At 41.1% G+C, this 18023-nt stretch overlaps 1 protein-coding gene across 1 annotated transcript in view; it reads left to right on the top strand.

Moving 5' to 3' along the window:
* ryr2a (ryanodine receptor 2a (cardiac)) overlaps positions 1–18023 on the top strand; it is a 250065-nt gene that overhangs the window by 100954 nt on the left and 131088 nt on the right. The window contains exons 9-17 of the mRNA XM_032502936.1: positions 5034–5108; positions 9048–9204; positions 10145–10309; positions 11025–11146; positions 11489–11672; positions 12854–12989; positions 13167–13262; positions 16952–17070; positions 17654–17787. Coding sequence (XP_032358827.1) covers positions 5034–5108; positions 9048–9204; positions 10145–10309; positions 11025–11146; positions 11489–11672; positions 12854–12989; positions 13167–13262; positions 16952–17070; positions 17654–17787 — 1188 coding nt within the window. The remainder of the gene's footprint in view (positions 1–5033; positions 5109–9047; positions 9205–10144; positions 10310–11024; positions 11147–11488; positions 11673–12853; positions 12990–13166; positions 13263–16951; positions 17071–17653; positions 17788–18023) is intronic.

Genomic DNA, 18023 nt, shown 5'->3' with positions numbered 1-18023 from the left:
TCCTCGATCTAGTTTTCCATTCTAAAATCCCCCTTTCATGTATAATTCACTTCCTTTTAATAAAAAAAAGCCTCTGTTGCTGAAATGTGCTATACAAATAAAGCTGCCTTGCCTTAATAGAAGTTCAGTAGCGGGGCTCCATAATGCATATATTGAATGTGAGATGCCTACTATTTGAGACAAAACTGAAATTGCGCTGAAACCATGCAGGAACTCATAGTGCTCTTTTAAATTACATTAAGCAATGGTCTTTTGCTCACTTTTTCCCTGGCACTTCCATATTATGAGTCACCAAGTCGGAGATATTGAAGCATTCAGAAAGGAGAAAAAAAAGAGCTTCCTAGTTGTAATTACAGTCCCTGACAAAAGTCTTGTCGCTTATCTATTTTGTAGAAACACCTGCTATTAACATGGCTTTTAATTAATCAATTGGTGTAAGAAATAGCTCATATGAAAAGCTAAAACCCTCCCAAATGATGTTCAATGCACTGAAATAAATTAGTTTCACTAAAAAAAGATTTATTATTTAAACAAGACAGAAAGGTCAAATTTTGGCAAGACATAAGTTTTGTCGCCTATACAGAAATTGAACAAATTTGCTACAAATACTAAAATATGTCAGCAAATTAAATACTGGTGCTGTGAGATTCAAATTTAATATCTTGTATGACTTCCATGAGCTTGAAGGACTGCATCCATGCGGTTTGGCAAGAATTCATACAATGTATTGATGAAGTCTTCAGGAATAGCTAGGAAAGCAGTCTTGCTGCCTCCCAGAGTTCATCAATATTCTTTGGTTTGGTCTTCCATGCTTCCTCTTTCATCCTACCCCACATATGCTCAATGATGTTCATGTCTGGTGACTGGGCTGGCCAATCCTGGAGCATCTTGATCTTCTTCGCCTTGAGGAACTTTGAAGTGGAGATGGAAGTATGCGATGAAGCACCATCCTGCTGGAGAATTTGGCCTTTTTTATGGTTGGGAATATAAGAGGTAGCTAAGATTTCTTGGTATTTGAGACTATTGATGTTGCCTTCCACCCTGCAGATCTCTCGCACACCCCCATACTGGATGTAACTCCAGACCAGGATTTTTCCGCCACCAAACTTCACTGTTTTCTGGGTGAATCTTGGATCCATGCGGGCTCCAGTAGGTCTCTTGCAATATTTGCGGCAACTGTGGTGTAATTCAACAGAAGATTCATCTGAAAAATCCACTTTCTTCCACTTCTCCAGCGTCCATCCTTTTAGCAGGCTGTGGGCCTTGGCAAATGCCACACGGTTTTTCAATTGTCTTTTGTTCAGTGCTGGCTTCTGGGCACTGATTCAACCATGGAGGCCATTTCGAGACAGAATCCGACAAACCGTTCTGGTTGACACAGGGACTTCAGGGGACAAGGTCTGGTGGAGCTCTGCTGCAGTGGAAAATGGGCTGGCCTTGGATTTTTGAGCCAACAAACGGTCCTCTCGAGCAGTTGTCTTGCGGGGTCTGCCTGACCTTGGCTTGTCAAAAACATCTCCAGTGTCTTCAAATGTTTTTTTAATCCTCTGTACTTGACGCTGAGACACATTGAAGGTGTCTGCCACATCAGCAGTGGATCTGGTCTTCAGCCTCTTGATAATCAAAACTTTAGTCTCAGGGTGAATCTTAGGCATGTTTGCAGAGGTTTAGTTGCAGTTGATGTGAAGGTCTAGTGTACTGGGGTTGTTTTTATACACACCTGAGACCTAATTGATCCATTATTAGTCACAGGTGAAGCTCATATGACAAGGCGACAACACTTATGTATTTGCAAAAATTGACTCAATGGGCTTTAACAAGCTGTGAATATTAGAATACTTTTTGACAGTTTCTTTTTGCACTGAAACATTATTACAAAAGCTGTTAGGATTAAATTGAGCCATTTCTTGGAAATTAAACTTAAAATATATTTCAGCGGCACTTCAGGTCAATTTGTACACAAGCAACAAGACTTTTGTCAGGGACTGTACAACTGGATGTTGAAGTGAGCCCTATTTAAGTCAGAAACTGGTAGTTACAGTGGTGTGAAAAAGTGTTTGCCCCCTTCCTCATTTCCTGTTCCTTTGCATGTTTGTCACACTTAAGTGTTTTGGAAAATCAAACCAATTTAAACAATAGTCAAGGACAACACAAGTAAACACAAAATGCAATTTGTAAATGAAGGTGTTTATTATTAAAGGTGAAAAAAAATCCAAACCATCATGGCCCTGTGTGAAAAAGTGATTGCCCCCCTTGTTAAAACATACTATAACTGTGGTTGTCCACACCTGAGTTCAATTTCTCTAGCCACACCCAGGCCTGATTATTGCCACACCTGTTCACAATTAAGGCATCACTTAAATAGGAGCTGCTTTACACAGTAAGGTCCACCAGAAGATCCTTAAAAGCTACACATCATGCCGAGACCCAAAGAAATCCAGGAACAATTGAGAAAGAAAGTAATTGAGATCTATCAGTCTGGAAAGGGTTATAAAGCCATTTCCAAAGCTTTGGGAATCCAGCAAACCACAGTGAGAGCCATTATCAACAAATGGCGAAGACATGGAACAGTGGTGAACCTTCCAGGAGTGGCCGGCCGCCCAAAAATTACCCCAAGAGCGCAGCAACGACTCATCCAAGAGGTCACAAAAGACCCCACAACAAGTCCAAAGAACTGCAGGCCTCACTTGCCTCAGTTAAGGTCAGCGTTCATGCCTCCACCATCAGGAAAAGACAAAAATGGCCTGCATGGCAGAGTTCCAAGGAGAAAACCACTGCTGAGCAAAAAGAACATCAAAGCTCGTCTCAATTTAACCACAACACATCTTGATGATCCCCAAGACTTTTGGGACAACATTCTGTGGACCAATGAGACAAAAGTGGAACTCTTTGTAAGGTGTGTGTCCAAGTATATCTGGCGTAGAAGGAACACTACATTTCATAATAAGAACATTATACCAACAGTAAAATATGTTGGTGGTAGTGTGATGGTCTGGGGCTGTTTTGCTGCTTCAGGACCTGGAAGACTTGCCGTGATAAAAGGAACTATGAATTCTGCTGTCTACCAAGAGATCCTGAAGGAGAATGTCCGACCATCTGTTTGTGTACTCAAGCTGAAACGAACTTGGGTTCTGCAGCAGGACAATGATCCTAAACACACCAGCAAGTCCACCTCCGAATGGCTGAAGAAAAACAAAATGAAGACTTTGGAGTGGCCTAGCCAAAGTCCTGACCTGAATCCTATTGAGATGTTGTGGTATGACCTTAAAAAGGCCGTTCATGCTCGAAAACCCTCTAATGTAACTGAATTAGGACAATTCTGCAAAGATGAGTGGGCCAAAATTCCTCCAGGACGCTGTAAAGCCTCATTGCACGTTATCGCAAACGCTTGTTGCAGTTGTTGCTGCTGCTAAGGGTGGCCCAAACAGTTATTAGGTTTAGGGGGCAATCACTTTTTCACACAGGGCCATGATGGTTTGGATTTTTTTTCACCTTTAATAATAAACACCTTCATTTACAAATTGCATTTTGTGTTTACTTGTGTTGTCCTTGACTATTGTTTAAATTGGTTTGATGTTCCGAAACACTTAAGTGTGACAAACATGCAAAGGAACAGGAAATGAGGAAGGGGGCAAACACTTTTTCACACCACTGTAAGAAACTTCCCAAAAGATGAGAATGCAGCACGAGTGAATGAAACAGCTGAAGACCAACAGCAATATTTTAGGGGTTTATTGCAAAGGTGAAAACACATACAGAGAGCTTACTGGTGTGTCCAAACAGAAGTAATATTGACTCCATGGGATAGTAGGAATGAGTTAGGGAAAACTCATCGGGTTCAGAGCGGTCTATTATATAGTATTTTTTTGAAACAAGACTCATTTGTCTATAGGGTTAATTTATTGCCACTCAATTACAGGATGGTATGCTGTAAGATCAGTGTTTCCTTTTCCTACAGTGATTGTTTTTTTTAGCAGTGACGGCAGGTCTGTCTGAGCAACAACCCCCCCCCCCACACACACGCGGACACACACACACACACACACACAACAATACTCGCATAAACAAGACAGAATGAAGAAAAGGAATAAGTAAAAAGTCTGCAGTGCCACTCACTAAACCTACATCAGACTCCAGTATCACCCTCCAACTGCGGGGGGCGTGGACAGGCTTTCCAACACGCAGGATCATTTAAAAGGCGATCACTACTCCAGTATATTTTGCGTCTGCCCTATTTCTGAGACCGTGACGGCGATACCGTGGCTGCATAAATGGCAGCCATTTCCAAATCAACATAGAGGAAACATTGGATAATTTCTATAATTAATATTTAGTTTACTAAAACAAATGTTTTTCAGGACTTTACATGTCTAAATGAATGTTAAAGTCACCTCTGCATTTATAGCTTGTTCCTCCACTTCATATGTGGCTCTCCTTCACTTGTTACTTCAGATCATTAGACACACAGTATTCAGCTTAAGGAAATTACCATGGCAGAGAAAGTAGCAGCTCTCATCACAGACTGTGCTCTCTGCTGTGACTAAGACAGGAAGGACTATTAATAATTATAGTTTTAAGATGTTCCCAAAGGGGACAGCCATGTTGTAAAACAATGCCGATGAGAGTGACTGTGTTCTCTTCCTGACTGTCTACTGAGGTTTGATACTGAGACATCCAGGTAGTAGCAAATCCAGACGTACTAAGTCATTATGCAAATGCATCCACTTGCAGTGAAAACAATTAAAGGTGCTCTTGTTGTCTTATTTCTAAACATACAGAGAAAAACGAAACTTGTTCTCTGCATTTAACCCATTCTATACATAGGAGCAGAGAGACAACAGGGACCAACTCCAGTTCTTTTTGCCAGTGCCTTTTAGTCAGGGGGCACTGACAGGGGAACTAACCCAACATATATGCGTTTGGTGATTTGGTGACTTCTAGAATGTACTGTACAATGTAATGTGTGGAGTGGATATACAATTAGTTTGAAGGTGTGATTTTTTTTTTTTTGTTTGTTTTCTGTTCACCCCCAGGACAGTGCACTATGAGGGAGGAGCAGTGTCCAGTCATGCCAGGTCTCTGTGGAGGCTGGAGACGCTGCGGGTTGTGTAAGTACATCATACACATACTGTCTATACATACAAGAAACCTGGATTCACAAGTATACACTAGCAGAAATGCACCTCCAAACTGTCAGATCACCACATTGCTGTTTGTACAGATGTATTTTTTATGAATATCACATTAGGTTTTTGTCTTCTGTCAAGCTGCAAGGGTCTGTGTTAACTTTCACTGTGTAATTATTGCTGGTGATTTCAACATTCATGTTGACATTTACAAGACAGAGGGACCAAAGAACTGTTGTGTTTTTGAGAACTACGGACTGACTCATTATGTGACGGAGCCCACACACAATAAGAAACACTCTGGACTTGATTATCTCCAAGGATCTAAACATTTCCAAGGTTGGGGTGAGGAATTATCAGAGAGAGCAATGTCAGACACGTTGCGCTCTCTGATCATTCCTCACTGAAAACACCAGTGAATCAGTCATTCAGCTTTTCTCCTCCACACCCGCCCACTCTGGGCTCTCAGCAACTGAGCTTGTAGATAATTTCAACTGTAAAATTATAAATGGTATCGATGCCATTGCTCCCACTAAGGTCAAAGCTGTCTCTGGTAAGAAAAGATCTCCATGGAGAAATGTCATACTGGGAGAACAGAAAAAAGAGAGTGTAGAAAAGCTGAACGCAGGTTGTGAAAAATCATCTCCAGGTCCATTATAACATCTATTAAGAGAGACTTCGCATTTATAATTTGGAACTGAGGAATGCAAGGCGGTCCTTCTTCTCTCACATTATCGCCAGAAACAATAATAATTCACATGCTTTGTTTGCTGTTGTCGATAGGTTAACAAAACCTCCAGTAGCAGTAACATCTGAACTTTTATCTACCAAGGCCTGCAATGATTTTGCCTCCTTTTTCAAAGTCCAAATTCAGAAGATTAGAAAAACAGTCAGTGCCTCCATATCAAGACCAGGATATGTGTTGTCAAAGTGTTCAAGCAAAACCAGTTCCAATATGACACAATTCCAATATGATCCACCATTAAAACCTGGAGGGCATTATACAACATCTGAAAACCTCCTCCTGCTGCCTTGATATTCTACCAACGGGTGTTTTCAAAAATGTTTTGATTTTTTGCTTCTGATCTTCTACAGATTGTGAACACGTCTCTTCTTTCAGGTATCTTCTCACAGGCGCTGAAAACTGCAGTAATCAAGCCATTCTTAGAAAAGAACATTCTAGACACGTCACTACTGAGCAACTATAGGCCAATATCAAACCTTTCGTTTTTTTCGAATTTTTTTCAAACACTCAACCATTTCTTGTCATTCAACAACATTTTTGATACAGTCAGGCTCCCGACCACACCACAGCACTGAGATGGCTCTTGTCAAAGAATTTAATGACATCCACTGAAACACAGATAGTGGCAACATTTCAGTCTTAGTATTACTTGATCTCAGTGTTGCATTTGACATGGTCATCCATGACATATTACTAGAATGATTGGAAAATTGGGGTGGCCTTTCTGGCTCGGTACCAAACTGGTTTGAATCTTACTTAAAGAATAGGGACAGGGTAATAGGGCAATTATGCATCTGAGCAAACAAATATAGTGTGCCGAGTTACCCAAGACTTTGTTCTGGGGCCTCTTCTGTTCATATATATGCTTCCACTGGATCAGATTATGGAAAACAACAAAATAAGTTACCATAGTTATGTGGATGACACACATATTTACATAACCAGGGGACTATAGTCCAATACAAAAACTGACTAAGTGCGTTAAACAAATTAACAACTGGTTGGACCAGAACTTTCTTAAATTTCTTAAAATGTCAACAGGATTTGGAAAAACTTGTTCATGCTTTCATCTTCAGTAGACTTGACCACTGTATCGGTGTCTTTACAGGTCTCCTAAAAAATCACTCAAGACAGCTGCAGCTGATTCAGAACGCTGCTGCTCGAATCCTCACTAAGACCAAGAGAGTGGATCACATCACTCCAGTTCTGAAGTCTTTACACTGGCTTCCTGTGCCTCAAAGAATTGATTTTTTTAAAAATACTTTTACTAGTTTATAAATCACTAAAAAGTTTAGGGCCAAAATACATTTCTGATCTGCTACTACACTATGACCCCCTTAGACCTCTCAGGTGGTATGGGACAGGTCTGCTTTCTGTCCCCAGAGTCAGAACTAAACAAGGGGAAGCCGTGTTCAGTTTTTATGCTCCACATACGTAGAACAAACTCCCAGAAAACTGCAGGTCCGTTGCAACTCTTCTTTTAAATTAATCACTTTAATAATTTAATTCAATCAATTTGAATTGCACTCTTGCTGAAATGTGCTATGCTAATAAAGCTGCCTTGCCTAAAGAGTCTAGCATGGATTGGTAGCACCTACTGTACTGTGGGAAGCAGAGTGTTAGAGTACATCTTAAAAACATTACAACTTTTACTCACAGTGTGCGTCAGTTGCCTTTAAATGGCTTCAATAGTTGCTAAGTAACAACAGAATCAGGACCTGACAGCAAATTTTAGACATGATTTCCAGGTTGGTAACCAGGCAGCAGCTCCTTGGTTGCCCAAGTTGACCGAATGGTTGCCATATTTTAACCAATTAAGGTGTGATGTATGGAGCATGGCAGGGTTTTGGAACTGATACACGTGAATGGAATCCAGCCAAGGAGAGGGACACACACACATACACACACACTCATTAGGGGTGAAGTCACACAGAAGTCACGGTTCGGTTCATACCTCGGTTTAGACAACACGGTTCGGTTCACAAGGCAATTTCTTTTATTGTGCATGTCTCAGGCTGTACCACTTAGTGTCATGCAGTCTTCCCTGAGTGTGTGACGTAAGATGTTAAAAATGAGTACCCCACATCATCTCCAGACTCCATCTGGAACATGTATCATGCAGCATCTCTTATTTGTGAAAGCGCAAATTACATAACAACAAAAAATATGTGGACGTGATGGGATGTTGTAACGAGGTTTGAGTACATTTGTATTTGTATCTAAAGGCTGGTTATGCAACATAGGGAGGAGAAGTTGGACAGTTTTTTTTTGTTGCATTCCAGTGATTGGTACATCTGGGTGAGGGTGTCATTTACACGGATTTAAGTGCTCTTGGATACACAGTTTAGTTGTGCACGTGACATGCAGGCTTTGCAAACCACCAATCACAATCAATGCTGATCAATTTATCAAACAACCGAAGCAGGCCCCGCTAGTTGACCACAACCTAAAATTTAGAGGAATGCATATTAATATCATTCACTTTAGCCTGGATTGATAGTATCACATGAATACAATGGTGTCATGTCAGTCAATTTTTGTGTTTCTTCTTAAATTCCCTCTCCAAAATCTCTTCAGAAGAGTAGACACACACAGCGCTTACTTGCTATGGTGTTTTTTAAAGCATTAAAGTTCAACAAAGAATGGTTCACATAAGAAAAGTTCCTTTTTAATTTTTATTTTCTATGTAGATGCACTCCCCTACAAAATCACCCCAGTAGTCGAGAAGGATTTATTTCCAAATAGAGCTATTTATGTAATCTTGTAAAAATTAGTCTTTTTTCATATTGTAGTATATATTGCAGGAAAAATATATTGCAATGTCAGTTTTTTCCAATATCGTGCAGGCCAAACACACACACACACACTCACACACTCAGACACACTCTAGCTGAAGTCTTTTTGCTGCATCTGTTCTGTGAACATTTGACTTAACTGTGTGCTGGAGTGAAGGAGCATCAGCCTTCAGGCTTCTAATTTAGCATCTGCTACATATTTAACATTCTGATTATAGTAAAAAAAATATTTTATTTAATATCAATTAATGCAGCTTTAAGGTAACTTGTATCAGTGCATACAGTCACATGTCATTTTTTTATATTGCCTAGTTTAAACCCTGCCTGATATTTACACTTATGTTTGTATTTAGGATTCTGTCTGACTGTGTTTGTGTCCAGATGGAGTGGGAGTCATATCCGCTGGGGTCAGCCGTTCAGACTGAGACATGTCACCACTGGGAAGTATTTGAGTCTGATTGAAGACAAATCTCTTCTGCTGATAGACAAAGAGCAAGCTGATGTCAAGTCTACAGCCTTCTGCTTCAGGTCATCCAAGGTACAGAGTCAACAACACTGTGTGTGAAGGGCATGATGCTCAACCAAAGTTCAACCAAGCATATTTTTGAAGCCAGTACAATACCAACATCATGGTTCTTTCCGTAATCATAGTATGGCCATAATGTATTTATAACTCTGCTCCCTGTCTGCCTGTCTGCTCTCGGTAGATTGACTGCTCTGAATTCACTCACTTTCAGACATTCAGTATTGATAAAAAATAACTTCATTTACAAAGCTCTTTTGTTAACAACTTAACAAAGTGCTATGAAGAATGAAACAGCAAAGGGAAACTCATTAAATGATGCAACAACAGTGAAACAATGACAGTACAACAACAGAGAACAGACAAAGACAAATCACGCAGATTTTCATCCTGGATCATCACTGAAAAAAAATCCACAAATTCCGCTTGGGTCTGGTCATGACGGAAAGAACAAGATCCCGGGTACAAGCAGCCGAAATGGGTTTACTCAGGAAAAGGGCTGGCGTCTTCCTTAGAAATAGGGTGAGAAGCTCAGTCATCTATGAAGGGCTCGGAGTAGAGTTGCTGTTCCTTTGCATTGAAGAAGCCATATGGTAAGGATGCCCTCCGGGTGCCTCCCTAGGGAGGTGTTCCAGGCACGTCCAGCTGGTAAAAGGGCTCGTGGAAGACCCAGGACTAGGTGGAGAGGAAATTTCTCCACCCTGGTCTGGGAATGCCTTGCAATCCCCCAATCAGAGCTATCTAATGTGGCTCTGGAAAGGGAAGTTTGGAATCCCCTGCTGGAGCTGCTCCCCCTGCAACCTAAACCCAGATAAGCAGTTGAAGATGGAGGGATGGATTGATGGAATCTTAAATCATGAAATGATCCTTTTAAAGCAGATTTGCCTGTTATGCAACATTTAATCAGTATTAATTACAGGATTCAGTTTTTTTCCTTCCTGTCTCTGTCCTTTAGGAAAAGTTGGACCCTGGTGTGAAGAAGGAGGTGGATGGGATGGGTGTTCCTGACATCAAGTATGGCGACTCTGTGTGTTACATCCAACATGTTGACACATGCCTCTGGCTCACATACCAGACTGTTGATGCCAAGTGTGCACGCATGGGTGGAGTACAGAGAACGGTACCTTGCTGCATTAAACCATTCTGCACCATTGTTGCATGGTTTTATTAGCCGTCTCTCTTTTCTCGTAAATAGAGTCTATATTTGGCTTGCTATTCCAAGGAGTGGCAGCAAAAGTTAAGACATTAACACTAGAGCTAATGAACTTTTGACATTTTAGTAAACTCAAGTCAAAAGGTCATCAGTGCTTGCAGTAAGTCACTATGACACTTTGAGTGTTTTTATAAACAACCCATTATAGCTGTTATTTGGTAAAGAAATGGCACTTGCCCAAACGTCTGAATGGAGTTAATTTCAGGAAGTTAAGGGAGGAAGAGGGAACTGACGGTAAACCAGCCAACATCTGTTAAATGTAGAATTTTAGTCATGCCAATACTGACTCTACATTTTTGAAAGACATAATTTATCACGGAAAACCTGCTTTAATGATCATATTTGTTCTCTTGTAGAAAATGAAACCAAATATCAAAAAGCAGCCTGTATGACTGTAAATACATTGTTTGCTATTTTGATAAATTTACACAATGGTACCTTCTTTGAAATCAACACAGGAGTCCTAGGAGACTCTTGCCCCACTTTTTGATTTTGCTACAGTTTTTGCTACAGTTCTTGTTGTACATAATAGTCTCGCAAGTTACTATTTCAGTGTCTTATGAAAATGTTGTAATTGGATTGATTCATTGTGATATTAAGAGTAGAGGTCTTCTCATTTCAGGCCATCATGCACCATGAGGGTCACATGGACGACGGGCTGACCCTGTCTCGGTCACAACATGAGGAGAGTCGCACTGCCAGAGTCATCCGCAGTACTGTGTTTTTGTTCAACCTCTTCATCAGGTGGATTACGCACTCACACACGCACATGCAATTCCCCTTGCATGTCATTAAGGTTCTGTTCAGTCACTGGTCGTGTGGCAACATAACATGACTGTACCTGACAAACTTTTTGCAATTTCCTTTAAATGGTAACAGAAATTAAGATCAGTCAAAATCACAATGCACAAAGATTTAAGGTTTCAGTCATCACAATCAGTAGTTGCAGTTTGTATCAAGTATAAACAACAGAACAGCCAAAGTGATCGGAAGAGGAACCGTGAGAACTTAATACATTGTAAAGACAGTGATTGACGTCGACATTGTAAAGACAGCGATTGACGTCCTCTACTCTGTATGATGCAGGGGTTTGGACACACTAAGGAAAAAGGGAAAGAGCTCCACTCTTGATCTACCAATAGATTCGGTCAGTCTGAGTCTGCAGGATCTCATTGGCTACTTTCAACCACCCGGAGATCACCTAGAGCATGAAGACAAGCAGAACCGCCTGAGAGCTCTGAAGAATCGGCAGAACCTCTTTCAGGAAGAGGTAGTGTGTGTGTGTGTGTGTGTGTGTGTGTGTGTGTGTGTGTGTGTCTCAGGTAAAACAATTAACCATTAACCTATAATTTTTGACATCACTCATTGGTTAGATTTAACTCAGTCATATAATTTGTTCCCCATGAAATTTGTTTTCTGCTGTTGTTAACCTTCATGTACAGTTATTCAGTCATTTTAATCAAAGTTTAAAATATATCACATGTTTACTTTTAACGGTCCCATGACATGGCTGTCTTTAGATGGTTTTATATAGAACTTAGTGGTCCCCTAATACTGTATCTGAAGTCTCTTTCACAAAATTCAGCCTTGGTGCAGAATTCCAGCCACTAGAGCCAGTCCCACAATGAGCTTTCCTTAGTATGTACCATTTCTGTCACATATGTTGGTAGCTATTGAGGAGGAGAGAAGGGGTGGGGGGGGGCAAGGTGGAGGTCGGGGGTGTGGCCTTGACCATCTGCCACTTTGCTTGTTGGAAAGCCAAGGGTGGGCCAAATTCTCTGGGCGGGCAAAGCAGAGAAAGGGGAGGTAACCACGCCCCTTATGACCTCATAAGATCGGCCCATCTGAGCTTTCATTTTCTCAAAGGCAGAGCAGGATACCCAGGGTTCGGTTTACACCTATTGCCATTTCTAGCCACTGGGGGACCATAGGCAGGCTGGGGGAACTCATGTTAATGTTAAAATACCTCATAAAGTGAAATGTTCATGCCATGGTACCTGGCATTTTATTGGTCCCTCAACAATGTTTTTTGTTAGCCATTGTTTCGCTCCTAGTTCTGTACATTTGCATAATGAATGAGAGGACACCGTCAACCAATGGTTGTTCCACTGTACTGTGACAATGCTACATCCTCAAGCATACAGGTGACATAAACATGTAGTACATGTCGTACGTGCGGACCTCCATCTCGGATAGTTTTTTTTTTTGGTAAAAAATAGCTCTATTGTATAATCAAAAGCATCTGCACGGTAGTTTCTGTCAAATCAGTTTTTTGAGAGAAAACAATATGTGCTAATTTGAAGTTTCACTTATGTGTCTTCCGTTGCCTTGACAAAGTACTCAATACTGCAGATGTTGCAGATGTCTATCTCTATTGTCCACTATATTTGATTCTAATTATCTGAATGCAGACGAATAAACCACTAACACCAAGAACCTCTGTGTCTGTAGGGAATGATCAACCTGGTATTGGAATGTATTGATCGTCTTCACGTCTACAGCAGTGCAGCTCATTTTGCTGAGGCAGTAGGAAGGGAGGCAGGAAAGGCCTGGAGCTCCATCCTCAACTCCCTCTACCAACTACTGGGTACACGCACGCACGCACGCACGCACACGCGCGCGCACACACACACAACGCGCGTGCACACACACAAAAAGCGCACTCACACACACACATACACGCATACGCACATACACACACCTACACACATACACACAAACACACAGTCATTTACGTCATGTCGCCTCTTCTGTCTCTTTCCAGCTGCACTGATCAGAGGAAACAGGAAGAACTGTGCTCAGTTTTCTGGTTCGTTGGACTGGCTGATTAGCAGACTGGAGCGACTGGAGGCCTCATCTGGTAGGTCAGCTTGTCTTTAATGAGAGTCACAGTATACAATTGATCACTGATTACCATAACGTAATAATGTGGGAAAAATAAATGGAATTTATATAGTGCTTTTCACAACTCAAAGTCGCTTTACAGGGGAGGTAGAAATCCTAAACAATGCTAAACAGGACAAAACAAAGCATAACAAAACAAGGTTTAGGCACAGATGAGAAGGGAGGGGGCGTAGTGCTACAGACGTCTTAAGGCAGGACTGGAAGATTGTGAGGGAATCAGAGGTACGGATCTCTTGGGGGAGGTAGTTCCAGAGCTGCCCCGGGAGCTTCCCTGGGAACTGCCCTAGAGAAGGCACTGTCCCCAAAACTGTGGAGGTTGGACTCGTAGGTGCAGAGGAGACCGGCTGAAGTGGATCTGAGGGACAGTGAGGGTTGGTAGGGGGAGAGCAGGTCAGTGAGGGATGAGGGGGGCCAGATGGTGAAGGGCTTTGTAGGTGAGGACCAGGATTTTGTAGGTGATCCGGTGGAAGATGGGAAGCCAGTGGAGTTGTTTTAGAACTGGAGTGATGTGGTATCAGGATTTGGAGCGGGTGATGAGTCGGGCGGCTAAGTTCTGGACCAGTTGGAGTCGGTAGATGTATGTAGAGCTGATGCCAAAGAGAAGTGAGTACAGTAGTCCAGTTGGGAGGAGATGAAGGCGTGAATAAGTCTATCAGCAGCGGGGGGTGTGAGAGAAGGTCTAATATTGGCGATGTTGCGGAGGTGAAAGAAGGAGGTTTTAATGACATGATGGATGTTATGGGGGTAGACGGGTAGAATCAAAGATCACACCAAGATTGCGGGCCTGGGGAGATGGGAGACAATGGTGCTGTTGATGGTGAGAGTGGGGTTATTGATTTTGCTGAGTGTGGATTTGGAGCCTATTAGGTGGAGTTCTGTTTTATCGCTGTTGAGTTTGAGGAAGTTGTGTTGCATCCAGGTTTTATTAGCTGACAGACAGGAGTTGATGTGGGAGAGGGGAGGATTGTGGGGGGATTTGGTCCTAAGTTAGATCTGGGTCTCATTGGTGTAACAGTGGAAGTCCAGGTTGTAGTGGCAGAGTATCTGACTAAGGGGGAAGATGTAGATGATGAAGAGGAGGGGGCCGAGTATGGAGCCTTGTAGAACGCCTTGAGTGACTGTGGCTGTGGCAGAGGTGTGGTTATGGAGACAGATGAAGTGGGATGCGAAGTAAACCACCTTACTTTCTTATCAAAAAACATAGTATTTTTTGCTTAAATTAACAAATAAAATTGAAAGTAGAAAATTTATTCTGGTCAATAAAAATCAAAGCATTCATCATAAACCAAAAAACAGCGAGTTTAATTTCTTTGGCTTTAGACGGCTACAGCCCAGGATGCTTGGAGTTGCTATGGCAACAAGGGACAGCTGCCGCTAGTCTAGCTTTAGCTAAGCAGTCTAACCAATTATAACTTATATAATTACAATTTGGCACATCTAAAAAAAATCAACAATTACCACAAACAGTCATTACTCTTATGAACTTAGCTAAAGTTAGTAAACAAGTTCTTTACAGATAAGAAAAAATGAAAAGCACAGATCCTTGTGGAACTACATTAACATGATAATGACGGCCATCTCTGCTACAGCATTGTCGTTTACGGTAACGTTACTAATTAAACAAAGCACCGTAGTAGATTAACTTTAACGCATACCGCAGTTCCCAAAATAAAAGCCAGAAGTCTTCTATTTAAACGCTGGGCCTCCGACAGTGGCTTGGGGCGTGGTCAACACAGACAAATAAAGGCTGGCCTTACTTTTTTTTTTTTTTTAAGGGGGTTTAGGGTCAGAGTTTACATGTGGCCGCTGCAACAAGGACTAAGCATGGGGCGCACACTCTACCAGGTGAGCCAGCTAGGCGCCCCAGGCCAGGGAAAAATTTATGTGAATAGTCTCGTAAGTGCCTTTCATGTAATGTGCATTCAGGTTTTTTCGTAATTTAACAGATTCAACACTATTTTCCTGCTTTTTTTTCTTGATTACGGTATGGTACTAATGTAAAGTATTATTGTCCTCTTGGTATTTTTGTCAATAGTTGTTACCCAGCCAAGTGTAGTTTGTAGTAATTCAATTCAATTAAATTTTATTTATAGTATCAATTCATAACAAGAGTTATCTCAAGACACTTTACAGATAGAGTAGGTCTAGACAACACTCCAGAATTTACAAGGACCCAACAGTTCTAGTAGTTTCCTCCAGAGCAAGCAACAGTGCGACAGTGGCAAGGAAAAACTTCCTTTAGGCAGAAACCTCGGTCAGACCCAGGCTCTTGCTAGGCGGTGTCTGACGGGCCGGTTGGGGTTAGTGGAAATAACAAAAATAGAAAAAATAGTAGTTTGTAGCAGTTCTTTGTAGTAGTTCATGGCATAGCAGGGCACTGTGCTGCATTACAAGGCACAGCAGGACGTAGCTGGGCCCCGCAGAGTGTAGCAGATGAACATGGCACCGCAGAACGTGTAGCGGGACCATGGCAACAGCTGCTACCATACTGCTAGTACAGGTGCTATGAAGGCAGTAGCTACATTGGATGTAATACGGGTCTCATTTAGTGCTAGTGATGGACTTTGTCGCCCTTCTGGGTGTAGTTGTATGGTGATATTTTGCAAATGTTTCTTAAAAATGAAAGGTCTCTACTAAACACTTTGGCTTTTACTTTAAAATGCTTTATTTAAAACAATTATACCAAACAGATGGAATTAGAAATAAAGGCCTGCCTCTAATAGAGGCCTGCTTCAAATAAAAGCATGTTACCTTCTGCAATTCAGGTCAATATAGGCCACGGTTTTTATTTGAGGAATTACAATATAAAGGTGCTTTGGTGGATTTTGAAAGTTCGAAAGCCAACTGGACTTGCATCTGTGGGCGTGCTCTGGTATGAATCCTTAGCATCATAGGCTACCTAACTTTAAGCTAAGGTTAGGTGACACTAAGCCGGCATTGCAAACACATTTGATGGATCCAAACAACAGTGTGACCAATCTCATTAAAAAAATGCTTTAATTGCGGTTATACAAAATAGCCGTGATTATGTGAACAAAAATTGTGGTTAGACAATTATTAATAATTGTCACAGGCCTAGTTAGAATCACACAGTGCAATTTCTGTTTTTTCAGGACATAACAACAGGAAAAATAACTCATTGGTTTGAATATTTAAAAAAACAAACATTTATTGCAGAAAACAAATCCAAACAAAATCTTTCATGATGAGTTGATTAGTTTTAAAATTCTGACCAAGAAGGTTTGAAATATTCCTAGTTCAGTGTATTTTTGTATTTATGTATTTTTCCAGAGCCAAAGAAGTGCAGCGTTGTTAAACCCTCATGTCCGGTGTTGTTGAATTCCTTCTCTGGTTAGCTGATTGGATCCTTATCTACTCACTCTTCTTCAAATGCTTGCTTTTAAAAGTCCACTATAATTGTATTTTCCCCAAATGTCACTCACAGCTGACGGACTCTGAGCGGGTCTCAGTGACTCAGGAGTCTCTATAATTCTTTGTGAATTACTCTTTGAACAAAAGTGTGGGAGTCTTAATCAGTTAGGAGCTACTTTTAGCCTCTGGATTATTTGTGAATGCAGCCTCTGGTTTTGAATGCTTTCTGTTCATTTGAAGTCATTCTGACTATAGATGTTTTTGTATTTTTAGGTATACTGGAGGTGCTTCACTGTGTTCTGGTGGAGAGCCCTGAGGCACTCAACATAATCAAAGAGGGACACATTAAATCCATTATATCTTTGCTGGACAAGCATGGACGTAACTACAAGGTACAGGCACTTACTTTATTCTTATAGGTATGCATGGACTCTATGTCTTCAGATATAGTTGACACTTACATGATTTTGTCAACTAATCGATTAGTTGATTTAATCGACAAAGCTATGCGCTTTGAGAGGTGGTTAAGACTAGAAAAGCGCAATATAAATATAGTTAATTAACCATCTGTAAATCTGAGTTTCTATACAATTAATCCTGCAAAAGCACCACTTTAAGTCTTGTGTTCAGCAGAAATGTGCTCACAAGTTTAATGGAAATGAGTAGCTAAGCATGAATTAGCATAAAATATGACTTATCAACTAAAGAAATCTTACTTGACTAAGATCAAAACCACAGATTAGTTGTCTAATCGACTAAGAGGGGAGAGGCCTAATTATTATGGATAATTATGTGTGATGTGAATCTGTGGGCGGGACCTGAAGCTGTGCTGGATGAACAGAAGCAGGGCTTTAAATATGAAAAACTTAACTAACCTGTCCAATCAAATCTGTGTGTGTTAGTGTGTGTGTGTGTATACTGTAACAATAATATATATACAACACTGACATTATCTGGCATGTGTGTACTGTCTAGGTTCTAGATGTGTTGTGTTCACTATGTGTGTGTCACGGCGTGGCAGTGCGCTCCAACCAGCACCTGATCTGTGACAACCTGCTGCCAGGAAGAGATCTGTTACTGCAGACCCGCCTGATCAACCACGTAAGCAGGTATACACACACACACACACACACACTCCACACCTTATGCGCTCACACAGACAAACTTGATTTAATTAATGGTGTGTACAGAATTGAGAGATTACAGAACATCAAATTCAATGGCAAATATTGGTTTTAAGATTGGGCTGTACTGAATAGTAAATGTAAATGTGCTGTATTTATATAGCGCTTTTCTAGTCTTAACGACTACTCAAAGCGCTTTTACATCATACAGGATACGTTCA

The sequence above is a fragment of the Etheostoma spectabile genome, chromosome 21 (genome assembly GCF_008692095.1).
Source record: "Etheostoma spectabile isolate EspeVRDwgs_2016 chromosome 21, UIUC_Espe_1.0, whole genome shotgun sequence".
NCBI classification, from domain to species: domain Eukaryota; kingdom Metazoa; phylum Chordata; class Actinopteri; order Perciformes; family Percidae; genus Etheostoma; species Etheostoma spectabile.
This window is presented reverse-complemented; position numbering and strand designations above follow the sequence as displayed.